The 23,212-nt window shown below is 35.5% G+C and overlaps 3 protein-coding genes across 3 annotated transcripts in view; 2 read left to right on the top strand and 1 right to left on the bottom strand.

The window, feature by feature from the left end:
• LOC149415589 (uncharacterized) overlaps positions 1-18,669 on the top strand; it is a 45,257-nt gene extending 26,588 nt beyond the window's left edge. The window contains exons 2-9 of the mRNA XM_089642776.1: positions 4,372-4,582; positions 5,295-5,441; positions 5,653-5,853; positions 5,994-6,102; positions 6,785-7,011; positions 7,700-7,878; positions 8,625-8,780; positions 17,520-18,669. Coding sequence (XP_089498902.1) covers positions 4,372-4,582; positions 5,295-5,441; positions 5,653-5,853; positions 5,994-6,102; positions 6,785-7,011; positions 7,700-7,878; positions 8,625-8,780; positions 17,520-17,822 — 1,533 coding nt within the window. The 3' untranslated portion in view covers positions 17,823-18,669. The remainder of the gene's footprint in view (positions 1-4,371; positions 4,583-5,294; positions 5,442-5,652; positions 5,854-5,993; positions 6,103-6,784; positions 7,012-7,699; positions 7,879-8,624; positions 8,781-17,519) is intronic.
• On the bottom strand, positions 13,951-16,383 carry PPP4R2r (Protein phosphatase 4 regulatory subunit 2-related protein). Its single transcript, XM_089642777.1, has one exon. The coding sequence runs from the start codon at positions 16,378-16,380 to the stop codon at positions 14,593-14,595; it is 1,788 nt and encodes a 595-aa protein (XP_089498903.1). The 5' UTR covers positions 16,381-16,383; the 3' UTR covers positions 13,951-14,592.
• A 993-nt stretch (positions 18,670-19,662) lies between the features above and the next one.
• On the top strand, positions 19,663-21,904 carry Grx5 (Glutaredoxin 5). Its single transcript, XM_089642470.1, has 2 exons — positions 19,663-20,054; positions 21,576-21,904. The coding sequence occupies exons 1-2, from the start codon at positions 19,799-19,801 to the stop codon at positions 21,749-21,751; spliced, it is 432 nt and encodes a 143-aa protein (XP_089498596.1). The 5' UTR covers positions 19,663-19,798; the 3' UTR covers positions 21,752-21,904.
• Positions 21,905-23,212: the final 1,308 nt, after the last annotated feature.

The following is a 23,212-nucleotide window of genomic DNA, read 5'->3' as shown; positions in this document are numbered from 1 at the left end:
AATTATGTTTTGGGGTGGAATGATTATGAGAATTTCCACACTTAAAGAAGATTCACATCAATTCACATGGTGGTAAATGCTCTGGGGATTGTGTTTTAGTCTGTGAAACAATCTTCAGTAGCTGATTTATTTCATTCTGTGAAATACTCTTCTGTAACTGATTTGTTTCATAATCAAAGTCAGAAATATCTAAACCTTCCGATGGCAGATAGTCTATGTCTGTAAAAATATCAGGATTAAATGGTTCAATACCCGAAGCTGCGAAACCATTTATCGATATTTCCATTCGACATGTTTTGGCGAATGCAAAGTTGACTAGAGAAGCTATGTCATATTCAGATATTCTGAGGAATGGATTTTTACGCATCCACATAGTACAAGCCACATCGAACATGTTTTTGAAAGGCTTCATGAAGGTGCGGTCTAGTGGTTGTAACCTATTTGACGTGTGTGGAGGAATGCTTAGCATATGAACATGGTTTTAACGGGCAAAAATTATAACGTAATATTCCTTATGACTTCCGTGACCGTCTATTATCAATAGCACTGGATCTTGTGCTGTTGGTTTCACTATTTGCACGAATGCTTTGATCCAACTCAAAAATATACTCCCATTCATCCATCCACAGGGTTGCGCATGGAACGTGCTTCCTGCCGGTGCACCCATTTTCAAACGTTCAGCAATCTTCTCGCGGGGAAAAATGAAGTGTGGAGGGATGAAATGGTCACCAGCCGCGTTGATGCAGAAAATAAGTGTTATCGTCTTGCCTCTTTCTGCGGAAGTCATTTTCCCCACTTGCCTTTTACCCTTCGTGCTTAGAACTTGTTCTTATGCACGCAACTTATTCCCGTCTCATCAGCATTGTATATATGAGACGGAGAAAAGTTGAATTGGTTTCTCAAATGACGTAATTTTTCAAAGAATAAATGAACCTGCGGCTTATTAAATCCAACGGCCCTCGCAATACTGGTAGATTCTGGGGTGCGTAACGACAATTCTGGATGTCTCTTCAGAAATGAATAGTAGAATTCATTGCCAGCCTTTTTCTTTTCCATATTGAACCGATGAGGAATTTTCTGGGATTCAGCCAATTTAAATACAAGTTCTAAGAACTCATCTTTTGTTAACGGAATCAAGCGGTTATCCAAATCCTTTACATGATCGACTAAACAGTCTTGAAAAACTTTTGAAAATGTGGGCTTATAACCACCCACACCGACGTGCAGCTCAATTGGGAATCCATTCTTCAATTTCAACAACCTGTCAATAAGTGTACTTTTAGGGACATCATTGCCTTTGAGGTGTTTTTGCACAAAAACGGCGCTATACAAGTCATCCAAGTATTATTATTTATTATTATTATTATCAAAAAATAAGGCAGCTTCTCGAATTGTCATCTTCTTTTCACAAACATATTCCACTGCCGATTTCATATTGCAAGCCTTCCATTCACACCGAGCCCCTGCTCCAACTTTTTTTTTGAATCTCGGCATTATCTGGAGAAATGGAAGAAAAACAGAATGAATTTTTGAAAATATTTTTTTAAAATCAACAATAGCAAACCCTTTGTAGATAGTTTTCATAGTACAACATACTTTCATAATATATATGTGAAACACTTCATTTGGTGTTGGTATATTAATTTAAATAAATAAATAAAAAATAAGAATTAATTCGTGTGTCCGATATCATCCGTAACAGCCATGTCCGATATTATCCATACGACATGGAGTTAAAAAAATAACCGTCTACCTGGTATGGGATACAAATTTTAAAACAATAGATCGTCATTCGATTGCCACTGAAATGTAGTTTACCGCCTTATATACACAAAAGTAATTAATTTAATATCGTACCTTTTATTTGTCTTCGAATAAAGCTGAGGACACAATATCCGGGAGTCAAAGTTCGTTTTCTGGGCACAACACGACACAACCGGCCTTGGCGAGAGCCATGCAAACACTGGACATGAGGAATGCAATATTATGAACTAACCTGCATAACTTGCATGGAAGAGAAATAACACTTGGACAATAATATACGTTGTCCGATAATATCCGTACTCCCCCTACACATGATTCCGGTCCCCACCATCAAAGAAGTGCTTGAGCCGCCACTGAATGTTGCAAATTAACACGTGGGCTGGCTTGGCAAACTTGAAACTAATTTAATATCATAATTAGTGCATTTTATGAAATCATGTATAAAATGAACAGATCAATATTATGTCTAGATAGTGTAGGTACTTAAATACAGTAGTTATCAATCATTATTTATATAATAGTTCTCTGTTATAGTTTAAGGTCAATTCACATGAGATAAAAACGTGCACCCTTGATTCAAGAATAATTACCCACCTAAACATACGAGTAAATATTATTTGTAATGCAATTAATGTAATAAGATAACCATTGAATGAAATGAATAAACATTTAATGTCTTTGATTAAATGCAGTAAAAACTCTGGAATAAAAAACATATTTTTTTTATCATTTTACCAAATGTGATGATTGAATTTTGAACCCCAATGTCCCCAATTACAATAATAATCAATAATTAAAGGCAAATTCAAACAGTTTATACCAATTTTTAACTCTATAACTGTAAAACACTACCATATAACCATTTGAAATGCAATAAATTTTGCAAGACTAGTCTAAATGACACTGCGAACAGCGGCGGCCCGAACATAATTTTACTAAACAGTTTTTTAATATAATCTAGACTTGCAATTAATTGTCTCACAAAATTGAGATAAAATGTTCTAAGTAAGAACATTCTATGTCCAGTAAATTCTTAATTCAAATGTTTCAACAATTCATTCAAAAGCTTGTGACAAAGATAATTACAAAAAAATATGTGTATGAATGGAATAAACGATAGGACCGGGCAGCGTATTTAAGAGTTGCGTCAAATACTAACTCAAGGCTGACTAGAGTAGGGAGCCGTGGCGTCTGATGGATTTTGAGGTGTCTGGTAATTAAGTCAGTGCCATGCCATAATAGAGCAATGACAGTTTGCAAATGGCGGTGAAACATAATATATATATATATAAATAGTTATCAAAGAAACATAAAGAAGAAAAAAATTACAGAGTGTGGCATACGGCCAGCATGCTTTCTCTTTGAAAACAACTCTGTCCGGTTGATTCCATCTAGCCTCCTTCTTACATTTTATTTACTTTGTTTTTTTGTAGAGCGCAGACGGTTTACATATATTTCCCGTGAGCACTTGGCCATAGGCCCATTGTGCTATCTCCAATTTTACCTCATTCCTTTAACAGTCACCCGGTCCCTTTTATAAATTTCACCAGGGTTGTCATTGGATATGTGGCTATGTCTTCTGGTTCCACAATGTGTGTTCCCAGGTCTCATCTGTCCTCTCCAATCCCCCCTGGTTGCCTGAAGGCCCCACAAGGGATCAGAGCCTCATCTCTCCTCTCCATTCCCCTTTGGTTCCGTGAAGGCCCCACAAGGGAAGAGTTCACGGAAGTGGCCTCATCTCTCCTCTCCCCTCCTCCTTGGTTCCCCGAAGGCCCCATGGGGGAAGAGTCCACTCCCCATTGGTTCCCTGAAGGCCCCATGACGAGAGAGTCCACTCCCTCTTAGCTCCCTGAAGGCCCAATGAGGGAAGAGGCCCTAATCTCCCCTCTCCACTCCTCCTTGGTTCCCCGAAGGCCCCATGGCGGAAGAGTCCACTCCCCTTCGGTTCCCTTTATTTTATAAATAATATATTACATACTCCCGTGATAAGTGAAGTGAGAGTTTTGCACGGGGAGCTCCCACTGAGCCCCTCCTTGTGCTCGCGTTCCTTGTTGCGACCATGTCATACATGCTGACCTGGTCCCGTGGTCAGCACATCCGATACAATTTGATTCTCGCATGTTTTTGAGTTTGTGTGAATAATAAGTTAATAAGTACAGAGAGATGAAGCTAGCCGAGATTGCTAGTATCTTATTACGTTCTGTTGGGAAGTAAGAGCTTCACAGATGCACTCATAGAGGGCAGTGAATAGAGCTTGCTTGGAAGTCCACAAGATGGCAGCTAGTAGCCAGTAGTCGCCAGGACCAGTTAGAATGCTCCCAGACAAACTTGGTGTTTTCTATTTCTCATTTAACCAGCTCCTAGTTAGGTCGACTATCGAGTCATCATTGTAATATGCGAAGTATTAATAAATCCCTGATTTAACACAAAGAACCTATTATTTAAAATCTCCTTCCACGACGAGTTGGAGAACTGTTTGTGGGAACACAACACATTCCTATTTAAATTGTTAAAAAACAAAAAGATTTTAATATTTGACTACATACCATATTCAATCTTCACCAAGCATTATTTCTGTAAAAAATATTAATCAATTGTTTTTTGCAGACATGTGGAATATCAGGCAGATCCTATTCCTACGGAGTATGCCGCGCCATGATAACTCGCTGTGCCAAGGCCTTCCTCGCCGGCCTGCACCTCCAACCCGGAGACGTATTGGGTCTGGTCTTGCCAAACATTCCAGAGTTCGTTGTGGTACTTAATGGGGCCCTGGAAGCTGGGCTCACGGTGACCTTTGCAAACCCACTTTATACAGAAGGTAAGTTCCTATTTATAAACAAGGGTCAAAAGCTCATCTCAAGACTAAAAGGCCAAGTACAAAAATATATCTCTGTTTCATTGCAAATTGACACTAGATTCCCTTTTCAAAGTAGCATACAAAGAAAGATTTTGACACAAATTTAATCTTACAACAAGATAGAACTATTTTGTTTAAAATCTTATATTGACACAAGGTAAAATGGAACCAAAGACAAATGTTTATTTAATTTTATCCAAGTTGGATGTTACTAAAAGATATAAGTAAATACATTTTTTTGTAAATTTTGTATCAATATAAGGTTAAATGGAATCAATAACACATACCTACAACAAAATAGAACGGATGAAACATGAATGACAGAATGAAATTCTAGTGGACAGGTATGATAAAATGGATTGGAGCGTTTAGTAGAGCAGGTCAAAAATGACAATTTTGACCCTAAGACATGATAGAACCGGGGTGATCGGTTAAATAAAATCATGTACACACACTATAATAAATATGATGGTAATAAATGAAAACAATTTGTTGTGAAATTATTGTTTTAAAATAGCTGAAAATATACCCATTTAAATGATAATCCCCTAGAAAAATTGTATGATATTCAAATTGTGTAACATTTTTACATGAAAAGTGTGATCTATTGATATTAAATGATGTATACCTAAATACTTCATAACTATTTTTAAATACTTTTTTTAACTTTTAGGGGAAATCACACGTCAGTTTCAAGACTCAAACGTAAAATGCATTGTGACTATCGATCAGCTGATGCCATTGGCTCTAGCGGTTAAGGAAAATCTCTCAAACTACAAAGGCACAGTTTGGATTGGAGGAAAAGAGAAAGAGAAAAATGGCTAGTGATTTTTTATACCGACCTAATAATACCTATATTACTCCAAATCACTTATTATTAATTTTATGTGTTCTTAATTTGAATCTTTTAACGATATTACCTAACACATATCCTACTATATATAATTATATTCACAATAAAGACTCTTACTAGTGAAAAATGACTGCCAAAGTTTGATGAATCAATTGTAATTATTTCTCGACAATTTCAGGAGTTTTTGGTCTGGTGCCCCTGCTGATGGCTGATTACCAAGCAGATCTGCCCAAGGTTGATGTGAACCAAATAGCATTGATCCCCTACTCTAGTGGGACCACGGGTCTGCCCAAAGGAGTCATGTTAACTCACAGAAACCTTGTTATCAATATTCAGCAAATACTTGACAAAGTCTTTACACGTCCAAATCGGACATACGGTAAATCTATTTTGTAATATGTTCATTCCACAATCAATTAAATTATATAGCCTGATATTGAACAATACCTACGTTCTTTTAAACTTGTTTTCTTTTTGAAGCAACTCTTTGTTAATACTAATAATAATTAAATATTACAGAAACAGTTTCTACAGTTTTTACGGTGCCCCCGTTCTTTCACATTTATGGTTTTAATGGGATTCTGAACTACTGTATGACGATTGGACAACATGTATTAAGCATTCCAAGGTAGTTATATTTTTAAAACATTATGTAAAGTCCCCTGACAATTTATTATCACTTTTCCTTAAAATTTTCAGGCCTAAATTTTAAAACATTATCTATGGATCATGATGCCTCCCTCAAACAATGTCCTTATACTGGCTATTTTTCTTGGAGTTAAATCTTTAATCTTTCCTTTTTAAACATGTCAAAAAAATTGGTTAAAAATTGTATTTTCACTAATTCAATAAAAATTAAATAAAATCATTACTAAAACCTAAAAAAAAAAACATCAATTTGAGTAGGTACATAAATATATTCAATTACAAGTTAAACTCTGTAATTACTTTGTCTAATTCCTTTACTAGCAATCACCTGTATGCTCCACGGTGATAGAATATGAAGTGACGTCAAACAAAATGACTGCCAGAATAGTGGTGTTATATATTATAATAGCCAGCACGATAATAAAATCGCCTGTTTTGTAAGCAGTTGAGACGACACTATTACTTCTTTAATTTTTTGGTGAATAAACTAAGTAAATAAATTAAGAAAAAAGTTGGTACATTAGGTAATAAAATTTGGAGAAAAATAATGATATTTGGGGGTGGGTAAAATGAATTGTTAAGGGACAGTATATTTACCAACAACATTGTATACAAAATGAGGAATAAGCATTATAGAATAAGATGAATTCTTTTAATTTCAGATTCACTCCAGAAGAATATTTGAAATGTTTACGGAAGTACAAACCTGAAGTTCTTTTTGTTGTGCCTTCCCTACTCTCCTTGTTAGGAACCCATCCTTTGGTGAGTGCCGAGGACTTGTCTTCCATCAAGGAGATAGTCATTGGGGCGGCACCCACCACAGAAAGTACTTTGAACAAGTTCTTGGAGAAGTGTGGGAAGACACGAGACGAAATTAATTTGCAACAAGGTATTAAATATCATTAATCAGTCTATACTTGTGCTAGTCCAAAAAAGAAATACTTACTCCGATTGTTGACTTATTAAGGCTTACTCTTTATCGTGCTAATATTAGTTATTGAAAATAATATCAATTTTGTGAAACAGAAGACACAGAAATAAAAACGATTAGGTCTCACTCGTCACCTAAACCTTTTTATTTTCTCGGTCTGTTAGATAATTAATACATGTAGGTATCACTTATTTACGTAAAGAATTACCTGAGTTTTATTTTCTGTAACAATATACTCTAAACAAATTTCGAATCGCATCATGGTGTACCTTTGAAATCTGAATTGAGTATATGTAATCATTGTTTGTAGGTTTAAAAATCTGAATTTAATATATGTAATCATTGTTTGTAGGTTTTGAAATCTGAATTTAATATATGTAAACATTGTTTGTAGGTTTTAAAATCTGAATTTAATATATGTAATCATTGTTTGTAGGTTTTGAAATCTGAATTTAATATATGTAAACATTGTTTGTAGGTTTTAAAATCTGAATTTAATATATGTAATCATTGTTTGTAGGTTTTTAAATCTGAATTTAATATATGTAAACATTGTTTGTAGGTTTTAAAATCTGAATTTAATATATGTAATCATTGTTTGTAGGTTTTGAAATCAGAATTTAATTTATGTAATCATTGTTTGTAGGTTTTGGCATGACGGAAAGTTCGCCGGTTGCCACCTTAACCCCCTTCACATACCCACCCTCCAAACTGGTATCAGTTGGTCAACTGGTTCCAGGAACTGAAGCTAAAATTATCTCACTTACTGATGGGACTAACCAAGGACCCAACTCTACAGGCGAGCTCATAGTCAGAGGACCACAGGTAATTAAACTTCCAGCAAGAGATACTGGCAAATCAAATTTTAAAGTGGACATGTTTAATTGTATTTGTACACACTGATAGCATAAAAAGAAAGGTTTTAAAACAAGTTTGGAGTACCCTCTTATGGCTAAAATGATCAAAGATAATGAGTATGCAGCGACGTTTATCAATTCTGTTTAAATTTATTCTGTTTAATTGAGAAAAACCAAATGCTGTAAGACCTTACGCAGAAAAGTTTCACACTGAACTGCGCTGCAGACCGTAACCTTAATACAAGGCTTAAGTCACTAGTTTGGAGGGCCATGAAGGGTAAACGTAACGTACATTACAATCTACACGTTCATAGATGGCGTTAATTTAATGGATGGGTTGAATCACCCATACAATATTATATTTATAAGCCTCTCTTGAAAGAATTGTTGTTTTTTTTATGTATACGGACAAAACTATTTATTCATATTCATATTGCGGATGTACAGGGGCAAACAAATAATTTGTCTTGATATTAAAGCATAAATTGCAAAAGTGTATTTTCGTAAAATAACTAAATTTACGCAATGCATAGAATGTAACATATATTATGTTTACCCTTAATATAGAATTATAACCCACTGATAAAGATATCAATACAAAAACAACAACAAAAATCCTTGAGTGGTAAAAAATTGTTAAGCTTTTTCAGAAACTGACATAATTTAAATAATGCATTAATTATATAAATATTATGGTATTTCCGTCTTTAACAGCTCATGAAGGGATATTTGAACAACGAAAAGGCCACGAAGGAGACCATCGATGAGGAGGGCTGGCTGCACACTGGAGACGTGGCTTACTATGACGAGGATCACTTCTTCTTCATCGTAGACAGGACCAAAGAGCTCATCAAAGTAAAGGGCAACCAGGTAAGCTCCATCACTTTATGTCTGCTAGATAGACAATTGTCACAAAACAATCCCATTACAAAATAATAAATTGAATTTTTCTTTTTCACATTTCCAATCCTGCTGTTCTGAAACATTGTAATAATAACAGTATTGAACGATAGAAGAATTCAAATCACGCGCAAAGACAATTAGTTACGCAAACCGGCCGCAAGACGCAGCAAACTTAATGTTAAGCTAATGATTGTGCCTTTGGAAAGAATGACTGCACTGTTAAACCCGCCTTTCTTCTGAGGTAATTTGAGTAATTTGAAAGTATGTTGCCTCTTGTATGCTGATGATGCGGTGCTGATTGCTAATAGTATAGATGATCTGCAGTCTCTCGTGTCTAGGATGAACGAAGTATGCATGAAGAATGAGTTGATGATGAATGTAAGTAAGTCTAAAGTAATGGTGTTTGAAAGAGAGAGTACGAAAACAGTGTGCAATATAATTGTGAATGAGGAATAATTGGAGCAAGTGGATGAGTTTGTGAATTTAGGAAGCATGTTTACGAGAGATGGGAAGGCTGACAGAGATATTGAAAGAAGAGTAAATGCAGGTAACTCCATTAATGGAGGACTGAACGCAGTTGGCGCTAACAAAAAATTGTCCAAAGAATCGAAGTTAGCAGTCCACAATGGAGTGCTGGTACCTACCCTGATGTATGGAAGTGAGGCATGGAACTGGCAAAGAAAGGATGAAAGTAGATTGAATGCTGTTGAAATGAAATTCCTGAGGCGTATGTGTGGTAAAACCATGTATGATCGTGTGAGGAATTTGGAGATCCGCAAAGAGTGCAAGGCTGATGTAAGCGTAATGAGTAAGATCAAGAAAGGGACGCTTAGATGGTTTGGGCATGTAGAGCGAATGAGCGAAGAAAGGAGTGTAAGGAGAATATACGATGCAAAATGTGAATGGTAGCAGAAGTCGGGGACGCCCGAGGAAGACATGGCACGACCAAGTAAATCAGATACTTGAGTCGGGCCATGTCAAGAGTCAGAACAATAGAATAGTATGTATAAGATGATGTATGAATGTGAATGAGGCAAGGAGTGTGTGCCAAGACCGAGTTGTTTGGCGGTCCGTCCTCTCTGCCTACCCCTGTGGTGAAACGGCGTGATGGTTTGTTAGTTAATTAGTTTTTCTTCTGAGGTAAAGATTTATGTAGACAAATTTCAGTTAAGTTTCACTGACTTCAAGATAGCAGTAAATATATATTTTATAACACAAGGCTGCTTCCTAACAGGTGTTAATAACGTAATGGTTAATTGTGTAATGTTATAATGATCTGTTTTTTTTATTGGATTCACTGTATTTCACAGTAAATATTTTTTTAAATGACTAATAGAATAATAGCAGTTACAAAGTTGTGTCTGATAACAATAACCAAACAAAATATTTACAATAATTTTCTGTGATAAAAGCTTGGTTTTTCTGAGTCACGAATTTTTTTGTCATTGACAAAATGTAGTCCAAAGTACACATAATTATTACTCTTTGGTGTTTCAGAATTGTGTACGCAAATTTGAAATATTGCCTAATCACGAGGTTATAAAATTAATTAGGGGTAGATATTCGTCACAGTCGATGTTATTGTTTAAAATTCTATGTATAAATGATAAATCAGCTACTGCTCACCTTTGTTGCGTAAATTGAAATGAACATTCAAAGTTATTGTTGAATTTGGAGGTAAGATATTTTATAAATTTGTTTTGAATACATTCTATGCTATCGATGTACATTATACAGTGTATTGGCAAAGCATATGTGTTAATGTCACAAACAAGTACAAAAACAATGCTGCATATTATATTAGCAATACTACAAGTGTCTACTGCAGAGAACGAAAGAACCCTACCGTTATTAATTAAAATACTATGTATTTCAGAAATTCTACATCGGAGAACAGAAATATTTTGACTCTTCTACATTTTGTATAGGAACATGACTGCCAAGAGTCGAATCTATTTTAGATTTAAAAAAATGACTGAAAAACCAAGGAAATTAGACATTAATCTCAATTAATTGTTGTCACATAGTTTGTGGCTTCCTCGGATTAAAATTAAATTATTTTGAATTTAGGTTGTTTGATTTATTTCCTGTACACTAGGGCATTCAATCCCGGGAATTCATTCAGTACCGGGATTACGGTGCTAGCATTTCTCATTCCAGGGATCCTGGTGCTAGCACCGGGTATTTAAATGTTAAAATTTTTATAAAAAAATAAGAATTGTAACAAAATATTTTATTTTTTATTTATCAGATATTATACGTAGATTTGGAAACATTCATTATTAACGAAATATATATACAGTCAAACTTGGTATAACGAGTACGAGGGGACCAACTAATATAGCCGTTAATCGTTATCCAAATCGGTTTTCTAAAAGTCGTATGTACCTACCTAAATGCCTCTACTATCAACATATTCGCAAATGTGCAGTATATTTTCAAAAAATGAGCAGGTATTACCTATTAAAAAAAATAAATTTGTAAAATACACTTATATTACTCAAATTAATTATCAATGATTTTTTTTAAAGATTTTGATTTCATGCTTCTCAATTTCCTCTTGACAAATCAATCAACGCTTTTTTTTATTATTTTTTTTTTTAAAAGAAAGACAAACATTCCCGGGTTACGAATAACCTAACAATATTTGAAAATCTCCTACTACCACCACAGTAAGCTGAACATGTTGCTTGTGTTGTGATGGAGGACTTAGCCGGCCGAGGAATTGAACACACTACGCCTGAGTGGGACCCAAGCGCGATGTCAACTCGGCCACCGACCGGTCTTATAACTATCATCACCTGGCATTATAACTATCATCACCTGGTTTAAGGCTTCCAAGAAAATTTCACTGAATTGTGTATCTTTTTATCACTAGTTTGTGCATACTGAACCTAACACATATCGCTTGTAAAATCGCACTTGTCATAAATGCGGGTTGGCAAATTGTTTTGGTTTTCGGCTATAAAAATTTATTTGTCACAAACCAGTGATGCACAACCCACGGCCCCATTCTTGTGGCCCCCTTGGCTATAGAGAAAAATCTAAATGTTTGGGGTAATTCTTGAAAACCCCGGCTGAGAACACTTTTTTATAGAGTTTTGGTTAATTTAAGCTGCATTTTCTAAATGGAACTAAATTTGAAGAACCGGTTTGTATAACACAAAATTCAACAGAAACCTTTAGGCCCATTGTCCACGTAACCGCACGTCATACGCACGCTTTCGTCAATTGACGATTGCAAGACGAATGTTTGCATCTTGCGTAGAAACAATGAAATCTGTGTCCACGAAACTGCAACGTTGCGTCAGCCGCTCGTCATGCGTTCATAATGCGGTGCGCGCGGCAACATGTCACTAATCGACCGACTCGTCAGACGGACGCTTGCTTTGTATCAGTGGTCCAACAGCAGAGACTAAATTTTGGTACGTATGTTTGGTCATTCGGTAAAATGATTGAAATACAGAATCATCTTCTGATAACTCTCTGGCAGCAACAAACAATCTACAATTTATATTTCTTTCGTTGTATGGATGAATCCAGTACTTTCTTCGCCTGTTTCGTTGTCTTTTAATAAAATTGTATGCTATAATCACTTCACCATCTTCACTTGACATTTTCACAACAAAAGACGTTCTTTCTCGATGCTAGTTGAAAAAAAAAAGAGACGTTTTGTAACGTGACTGACTATTGCATGAAGCAGCGTAGACATAACAAATATGCAAAATACGCCTATGTTCATTTGTAGGTTACATGCATCCTACAAAAGACGACTGTGTGGACAGTGGGCCTTACTCTTGAATTTCGCTGTCAACCCCCTCCACCTCAACGAAAACAAAAAAAAATCCGCTTGTAAGGTCGCGACCTGTTTGAAAAATAGGCAAAGCGGCCCCTTTGCTGAAAAGGTTGTACATCACTGGCATAAATTTACCCCGTGCAGGGATGTACGTACTAATAACTACGTACCTTCAAAAACAAATTTGACTATGAGTTGTAATACAAAAGAAGATGTAAAAAGGGAACAAATCTGCGAAGCTCAAATATCGCAGATTTTATGACAATTGTGCCCAATGGATAGCAAATGGTTCACATAGCCGACAATCCTATACAGGTAGTGCCATAAAAAATATGAATCCATCCCTAACGGGATAGGAAATTGGCGCCCCTTTGTTTGTTACTACTTACTTCAAGAATAGTTCTTGAATAATTTCCAAGTACTTTTCAGACCCAGCGACTCATTAACGTATTCAGAAATTGTGTTGACAAAATTATTTGCTCGGTATATCAGGTAATCGACCTTGTTATTCCAGTCAACAATTATATGAAGATAAGCCTGAACTAAAATATGGTTTTGTAATTGCTCATTATAGCCGTGATCTCGCTATTGCCGTGATCGTTATAACCAAGTTCGACTATATACATGATATAGTAGCTGCACTAAGGAAAAAACTAAATCCAGAAAAAATAATACATACTATTAAAAAAACTCATCCAATATTTTGGGATACATATAGATTTCTTGTAGAGAAAATCTAAAATTGACAGATGAATTGCATTACAATTGTGAAGTGAGAGATCGTATTCCTATATAATCTCGATGTAATGATGTCACAAAACTAAATACTGAATGTTATTCAGATTTCAATAAAACATTCCTTACTTCTAAGAAACAGCGCAGTAAATATAACCTACCCCAAAATCTTCATGACCTGCATCCCAAGATCTCAAGAATATTGTGAAAAAAAAGATATTCCCACAGTTGAAACAAGGTCGTGAACCAACAAAAATCCCGCTATTAAGAAGCGCAGCACCTGGATTACGGTGCCGACAAAGGTCCGGGATTGCAGAGATCCCGGGAATGAAATCTTTACTGTACACTGTTAACATAAAAACATAAATAAGGTATGGAAACAGCATATGTTTTATTGTTGTATACAAACCCCCCTGATGACAGAACACCAAAGGTCATGACCATGTGAGTTCTTCAGTGGAAACATTCTAAGGGCTGAAACAAAGGTAGACAAAACTAAAGCAGGAATGGAAGGCTCGAGAGTAGAATGGATAGTAACAAAAAAGACTTGAGGAAGTCACCAAATCCCATTCTGGAATAATAAAAAGACTAATTATCAGATGTAGAAATATTTTTTTATTATTTTACAAATTGAATGACTTCCTTTTTGAACAAAGGTAGTAAAAATAATCTTAAACCAAGTACATACTCACAAACACCTCTACTTGGATTTTTACCTTCATGTATCTAGAAGTATATTTATTCCTTTGAAGGTAAAAACTCGAAACAAAGCTGTATGAGAGTAATTAGTTTGAATGCAAACTTATTCATTGCGGCATTACAAATAATTAAAGTATAGTCGTCAGTCAAAATCAATTGATAAATAATAGTAGTCGAGAAATTTATCCACACAGCAGCTAGCAGAGTCAAAGAAAAATGATATAAAGCTGTGTAAATTCGTTAAAACTTATGTACTGGAAAAAAAGTTATTTAGAATCGTTGACTTTCAAAGTTTAGTGACAATGTCACTCAAAACACCATTAGCTCCCTTATTGATTAATACTGCCATCGCTTTCCTAAACTCTAATGCAAGTGTAGGAATTTAATTTAACCTAATCATAAATCAGAAATATTATAGCATCAACCTCGCAATGGCAAAAAATTATTGTTGGACTCTATAAAAATACAAAATTTATTAAATTAATCTTGAAATACATGTAACTGCTACGCTATAATTGAACTGTGGGAAGTTGTAGTTAATGGGTTAAATCAAGAATCACCAGCAGCAGACGGGTCAGTCACAACCTCCTTGGCCGGACTCGGTGGAGTAGATTCTTCTAGCATGGCTTCGGCTGCAGGAACAATATCCACTAATTCTTTATCACTTGGCTCAGCTTCAGCTGTGGTCTCTGTAGGAATTTCTAAGACTTTCGTCGAGGTTATTTCAGTATCCGCACTGATGGCTTCAGGTGACTTCTGTTCAAGAATGATTTCTGTAACACTTGAGGTAACTTTATCTTCAGTCTCCGCACTCTCGATAGTTTCCTCAGCGGGAGTGACGACCACGGGAGTTGCTTCCACTACGTCTGCTATAGATTCAGTTATCGCCACTTGTATTTCAGGTGAGGCTTCTTTTTTAGGACTCTGTGGTGCTTCTGGAATAACTGGAGATGCAGAATCACTTTCAATAAGTTCATCATCCTTGGAATCGGTATCTTTCATTTCAATAGACCCAGAAACTTCCACAGCTGGTTCTTCTATTACTGGACTTTCTAATAATACTACAGCTGGTGCAGTTTCGATTTCAGTTTTACTTTCAGGAATAGGGGTGAATTCTTGACATTCCATCGATTCAGTGACCTTTTCTTCGGAGCTAGTATCTGGTGAAGGAGTAGATTCCATTTCTGTATTGCTGGTTACTATTTTAGTGTCATCGGCGATGTTCGAAGTGACTTCATTGAGCTCGGCGGGAGCAGATACTGGAGAATCTTCGATTTCATCTTTAGGGAGGTTTTCTTCTATGGTTTCAATGGAATTTGAAGAACTAGGGGTATCAGCTGCACTTTCCAATTTAGGTTCAGATTCTTCAGTAGTCGAAGCAACCGCTGCTTCGCTGTTTTCTGTGGATTCAACAGTTTCTTCAGGAGCTGTTTCTTTAATTGCTGCAAGAGAGGATTCCGCTGGCAGGGTACTTGCAGGCTCGTCGCTGGGTTCGGGGAGGGGATTGTTATTATTTCTGGTCCCCTGATCAGGAGATAGCGCCGCTTCTGAAAGACTGGTGGATGGTTCGGGAATATCTTCTTCGTGGTTAGTGTCAGGTACTATAGTCATCAGTTCCGAGGATGTGGGCGCCTCTTGCAGTGGGCCATTGTGAGATACGAAGGGTGCGGTGGTAGTATCAATGGAGCGGTTGGATTCGGAAGAACCAGGTTGAACAGGATACGTTTGTAATGGATCAGCGTTCTCTTTCCAACTTGACATGTCCTCCATTTCCACATCGACATTGTAATCTGAGTTACTGTCTGAGCCATTTACCATGGCCTCCGGTCCTTCTCCATTCTCTGACTCCGAACGTCGTAAGGGTCCAGGGTCGCGTGTGCTGACGACCAGAATATTTTTCTCGAACGCGCGCATGAACTTATCAATTCTAGTGTATTGTTTCCGCGGGGCTGTCAACAACTCGCATATTCTCTGAACTGTAAACGGGGCCGAAACGAAGGCGTCGATCTTTTCCAAAAGAGAATTTTTCATTGTCTCGTAATTAAACAAGTCTACATTCGGGCATTGAGGAATGTCCAAGCCAGGCGAGGTTTCAAAGAACTCGGTGATTACATTGAGGAGTTTTTCCTTGAAAAGGTTTTTTATCAAGGCCCACTGGTATACTGGGTCGCCGGTTCTGGCGACAAAGTTTAAATAATCCTCTAGTTCTCGTGGTATAACCTTAGGCCGACGTTTAGTAAAGTCCTCCAAACATTGGAACACTTCTTCAGCATTTTCCATTATAAAAATATTGTCGCACACCACAAAATCAGAACTGACGCAAACGCTAACAACCATAGACAAATTTGATGAAAGCTGAAACCAAATGCTACCAACAAAACAGTTCCAAACAATTCAACGAACGACTAGGTGCGCCTTTCGTCTCGAAGCGAAAGCAGGGTTCGCACAAAATGAACATTGTAGCGAACACATAGAAATATATTTTTTAAATAATTACTTCATTTTCACCGTGGAAAAGAGGCAAGAGCTCTGACTAATCCGATGGTTATGCTAAGTTTTATCTTGTATGTGTGTGTGTGTATATATATATATATTTTTTAAATTTTTATTAATAAAAAAATATACAAGAATTACATTACACAATAAAATACAGTTATTGATTACATAATATAATATAATATAATATAAGTATTTGATGTACCCCTATAAATAAGCACGGCTTGTGTGTATGGGGGGGGGGTGTTGTTATATTGGTTTAAATTTGATATGATTCAGTTCAACTGTTCGGAATACTTTTTAAAGTGGCTTTTGAATTCGTTTATATTTGCATTCATGTTTCTAATTTTTTCTGGTAATGAGTTAAAAAAATTAACTCTGAGATATTCATGGTTGAACTGTCCTATTGTTTTTTAACATTTAGGAGTAGAAAGTATTGACGTTTGTCTAAGATTTCTGTTATTTTTAATTGGTGCAATTTTATTTTGAATATTGTTTTTATAAATTTGTAATGTTGCATGGTAGAAGTATAATGCACTTCATTTTCTGACCTTAAATTGTTTGAATAAAAGTTCGGACGAATATGAATAGGGTTTTTTTAATATGGTTTTTGTGATACGTAAATTATTTTTGTTTGATTTTTTTATATGTACCGCCTCAGCCTATAATGCCGTATTGTATAATTGATTGACAGAAAGCGAAGTATGTAGGTAGGTTCAATGATACTTCAATACAGATTTTATAAATTTATTAGACCGAATATAAGGATTGCGGAAACGTCCGGGGTTGTAAAAGAGATTGATCTACCTACTCTGATACTATTTATAATGTTTATTTCACAACTCAGTATTGCCAGAGTCTACCTCTGTTTACACGTACTAGATTCCCAAAAAAATCCTTTCCTACAAGCATTGTCGCTGTGTCTTAGCCTAATTTTGCTTTTCCCTTAAACAGCCTACAATAGTTTTATTTTGTTACAGGTGTCACCATCTGAGCTTGAAAACATAATAATGGAAATGCCTATGATTGCTGATGCAGCCGTCGTTGGAATTCCAGATAATATAGCTGGTGAAATACCGAGAGCATTCGTAGTATTGAAAAAAGATGCAAAGGTAACAGAACAGGAGATTTGTGACTGGGTGGCAAACAAGGTTGTCAAATATAAGCATCTCGCTGGTGGAGTGGAAGTATTAGATGCCATTCCACGGAACCCTGGAGGCAAAATAATGAGAAAAGAACTCAAAGATATGGTTGGAAAATCGAAACAACAAAAAAGAAATTAATTTTTGTTTTGTCCGTATGGAAAAGGGGGAATCTTTATGTTTTAACAATAATTATACTTTAGGAAACTAGTTAAAGCAATGTACTAGAATATTTAATATTATAAAATCTATAAAATAAATCTATAAAAATTATATGTAAAAAAAATTCCGCCATTACTAAAAGTTGTAAATACCTACGTTATAATTTTCAATCTCAATCAAAATAACCGCTGTAATATCACGCCAATAAAAAGTGGTAAAAATATTTAGGGATAAAGAAAACATCAAAAATTGTGTGTAGCTTGAGGACTATCATGTACTAGTGAGAAATTTTTTTATGAAATTGACCAGCAGCAGTTGATCTGTATTTTGAATGGTTATGTGTTTATTGATGATAATCAAATGCATAAAAAATGTATACAGTGGACGCACATGCATATTTGTTGTTTTTTTAGTTATTTTTAATTGTTACGAATTTTATCTTATTCCGTGAGAATGAATGTTTTAGAACAATTTAATTTTAATAATTTATATTGCACTTGTTTTGTAAAACTCTAAGCGTGCTAGTAGACTGAGGCCGGGTGCCGGGTGGCAACCGGTCGTTTATTAGAATTTTCCCAGAGACATCACGTTTCCGCAGCATTGTTTGAATACAATTTAAAGCCGTGCAGTCTGCCAGCACCCTGATACATTCATTTACTTTAATTTTTTTATAACATTTGAACTGTTTGAACAGAATTTGGAAAATGAAACAAATTATTGCAAGTTTAAAAAAAAAAAAAATATTTAAATATTCCTTCAAACCTTAAAGAAAAGTATGATTTAATTTAGTGGTTAAACAGTGAAAAATAAAATACATTTTGTTTTATTTATCTTCCTTTATTGTCCTTTCTAAAGAAATTAGTAATTTTTAAGAAAAAATACTTTATTACCACCCAGTCGATCAGAAGTTTCAATTTCAGTTGATCAACTCTCTGTTGAAATGACACTGAAGCATATTGACTAGTGTGAACCCTCTTTCAACAAAGTTGAACAAGTTTTTAAAACAATTTTTGTTGTTCAATAAAAGTGGATCAACTAAAATTAAAACATCAGAACGTCGCATTTGATACTAAAAATCGATTGGATTAGTCGACATTTCCCTCTTTCGTGGTTATTAATTATAAGTCATCTGTGTCGAATATGAACCATGGGTTCACCAAAAGTAGGCTTGATTGAAAACCCAGAAATAGGAGACGAATATTGGTTAAAATAATCAAAATGGAAAATTCTAGAAAATTGAATAGATAAACCTTCGAATTGAAACTTTAATTTCTTAGTACAATCGATTCAAATTCTCTGAAAATTTTTTTTTGAAGATATCTATAATTTAGAATGAATATTATAAGTGGGACTATGGCATTCCAAATTTGTTTATTTTGAGGCTGAATGAAGTTCAGAGGATGGGAAGAGGAATATTGCCGGGTACCTGGTTATTAAGAGGTGGTCACTAAATTTCAAACAACGTTTGATTATGAACTCAGGGATACTTTTATACTGGGATTATCTACCACTCTGGAACATGATGCAAACCTACTGTGTATTATTTGATTTTTTTTTCGGATGTGAACCAAATTAACTAAATTAAATTTACTTGCCATGTCAGGTTTCCACTGCGACTTCTGGATCCGGAGCCAGGAAGATTATCACTTTGTTACCAAGAGTCCAACGTTGTCAAAATTCAATTAAAACATCATTCGGGTTTCAAAAAGTAAGGGAAATATATTGATACTTTGGTTGCCAAAACGTTTCGATATGTTTCAAAAATGCCCCCATGTAGCTCAAATAATGTAAACATTTTCCTACATAAATTATTTTTTATTTTTAAGACATATTGGAAAAACTTGTAGTCTATGCTTATACGGCTTCTATGCACTTCTATGGTAAGGAATTGGCAAACTGATCTGACAGTTAATTTTGTGCAAATACTGGGAAATTGGTAGAAAAACAAAATTAAAATGAATCTATTGGTTCGCTCATCTGTGTCGGCATTTCGATTTGGAATATTAAGCACACCTAAATACTATTCCACAGTAGCTCCAGTCAATAAGGAAATTGAAAAATTGGTAAAAAATTCAAAAGTCGTCGTATTTATGAAAGGAGTTCCTGAAGCTCCTAAGTGCGGATTTAGTAATGCTGTTGCCCAGATATTGAGAATGCACGGCGTAGAATATGATAGCCATGATGTTTTGCAGAACGAGAACATAAGACAAGGTATGTTTTTTTACAAATTCACACACGTAACCTCGAAATAACCAATAATTTAATAATAATTGCTGTAGTAACCTTTTTTACGAGGACGCCTTTGCATCTCTCTAAGCCAGTAAGCGCAACATAAAGCCCCTTATATGATTTGAGATTTTTACGGCCAAAATTATTATTCTGATTTATTTTTAGGATATTATGCCATGTTGCACTACCTCCTTTAGCCAACGCTTATCAGAAAATAAATACCAGCCCTTGGAGAATTGGAGGGCGCAGCACGACATCGCATATGCATTATTTTTTCTTTTCTCTTTTAATAAAAGAAAGACAAACATTCCCGGGTAACGAATAACCTGACAATATTTGAAAATCTCCTACTACCACCACAGTAAGCGGAAAATGTTGCTTGTAATCTGATGGAAGACTTAGCCAGCCGAGTCATTGAACACATTATTTTTTTTATATTAACTCCACACAGGAGGCCCTGAAGAAAATAATTTCCCTCAGGGCCTATGTTATCTTTGGGGATGCTGTGTGAAGGGTCTTTTTGTGGAGAGGAAGGAGTGAACATGGGTCTTGAAGAGTCCCATGTTGTAGGAGGGAGGAAACACAGAGGCCGGCAGTTCGTTCCACAGCCGAGCTGTTGAACTTAAGAACGAATCGTAGAAGCGACCCGTTCTCATGTGACAAATGTCAACCGTGTACAAATGTTGGGCGCCCGTTTGGCGTGTATCCCGACTACGCACCGGTGCCGAAGGGATCAATGACGCTAGTTCCTCAGAGCATCTTCCATTGTAATACCGATAGAATAAGGTTATTATGCCTGGGTGGGACTCAAACGCGATGCCAACTCAGCCACTGACTGGATGCATAAGTAAATACCTCACCACAAGCTTCAATTACACATATGCCATGATGATTTGGTATTGTAATGCTGTCCGAAACGTTAGCTGAAGAAGAAGGTAGCGCAAAATGGCATAATACCCCAAAAATAAATTAGGATAATGGAAGCCCCGTTTTTTAATGTTCACTATTTAAACGTAACTTCTAGTATTATTTTTTTATTTAAGGTGAAATTACAATAGTATTTTACAAGACAACGTTTTTATGCAAAGACAAAGGATAGTCAAAATGAAGATATAATATATCTTGACGCCACCTAGTGATAAATTAAGTATTTAACAATAAATTTCCTAAAACCATAAAGTTGGTTGTTTTCAGGTGGAAAAAAGGCTATAATTGTTGAATGAAATACTAGCATTTATTAAATTATTTGTCTGTTAAAAATAATCCGACGTAGCACTGTGATTCCGTGCACCTGACCGGCATTCAGAAGGTTCTGGTTCAATTCCCGTTGGCAGTATTTATTTTTTCTCGGAAGTTTATTTCAATTTATATTTGTGTTTCAGGCTAATAATTATTGCTTATAATAATTTGAAACCTCATTGTTTTTGCATAATAATAATCTATGTATGACTGAAATTCGTATCTTACTCATTATGTATCACATTGAATGTAATCTTCTTCTAGGTATTAAGGATTTCTCTAACTGGCCTACCATACCTCAGGTGTTTATCAACGGAGAATTTGTTGGTGGCTGCGACATTATGCTGCAGATGCACCAGTCCGGAGATCTCATTGAAGAATTAGAGAAAGTCGGCATTAAAAGCTTACTTCTCACCACGGAAGAAAAGAAAGACAAATAGATCAAATATTTTATTGAATTAAGTCTTCTGATTAATAATTTCTTTTTGAAAATTAGAAGGCTAACAGCTCACATAGATAATTTATTTCAATAGTTATTTTATTTCTTGTATGTACCATGTAATATTGTTTGTTGTTATTCATAAATAATTTTGTGAAATCATTTCTTTTGTATTTTTTATTGTCCTTGTCCGTCATCTGCGTTTTGATTTCTTTTTAGATTTTCTAATTTGAATTTTATTATTTCTTGAACGGACATTGTTGAATATTGGTTTGTGTTCAATATGTCCATACACGCTTTCCTAAAGTTAGTATTTAAACTGTAAGTTACCATAGAAGATACAGATTCAGATACGCTTCGACAATGGTTCTGGTAATGTAATCTTTCATTAGAATTATTCTTAGAGTTTTTATTTTCAAAACTCGTTTTAATATTAGGGTTGTTAGTTTTGAATGTCTGGAAAATTGCTTCTATTTCCTTTGCTGTTTCATCTGTCCTGAATTTTATGCCCATCGTTTGTTGATCGCTCAGTAAATTAATCATTCGCTTATGTTTTACTATAGAGTTTTCAATAATGGAGTATGATGTAATCTGATTGTTTTCATGATTGATGCATATTTCCAAGGGAATTGGCAATGAGTTACTAACTAATGTGTCAATACTCAAGTTATTTGGAAATTTTCCAAATGCTAAAAACAAAAATATTGAATTGGTCAAGTCAATTTATTTTTATTTCATATTTAGATGCAATGATAATATTCAATTGTACAAACCGAGAAATGAAACCTGAATAGAATTCTCCATTAATATTTTGAGCTCTTCAATGCATGTTGCTTCTTTTAGGAAATTAACAAAAATATTCAATTGCTGTGCAGTGCCCATTTTTATTGTGAAGTGTTGATTTTTGCCGCCATAATTATATGGAATATTTGTAAATATTATTCAACATTGCATAATGTTGCCAGCAGCCTGAAAAATTTAAACTGGTAAAACTTTTATTGTTTGGGTAGGTACTTGAATGGAATACAGCTTACCTTTTATATCTAATAATAAAGAGACACAAAGTGCTGTTCAGACGCATAATATTTGTCTTGATCCTCGTTGTGTTAGGGCCCGTTCCCACTTCCATTTTAAAAACGGATGCCCTAGTGGCTGTATGGAGCTGTTCACACTTGTCCGACACGATTTGAAAACGGATCCGACATTTTTTATCGGATGGATCGCCAGCGCAGCGCGTCCGTTTTCAAATCGTGTCGGAACACGCTCGCTCATAGTGTTGTATGGAGCTGTTCACACTTGTCGTCCAGTCGTTCCGGCAGAGTCCCCGCCAAACCCCGACCCCTCCCCGCTCGCTCCCAGTCACAAGGAAACAGGCACGCTGCGTGCTTGTATTTGGTTATTTTGTTAAGTAAATAAATCAAAACTACAATAATGGATAAGGAAATAAATCCCGAAAATTTAA

The sequence above is a fragment of the Hesperophylax consimilis genome, chromosome 18 (assembly GCF_061612785.1).
Source record: "Hesperophylax consimilis isolate HC1 chromosome 18, BYU_Hcon_1.0, whole genome shotgun sequence".
NCBI classification, from domain to species: domain Eukaryota; kingdom Metazoa; phylum Arthropoda; class Insecta; order Trichoptera; family Limnephilidae; genus Hesperophylax; species Hesperophylax consimilis.
This window is presented reverse-complemented; position numbering and strand designations above follow the sequence as displayed.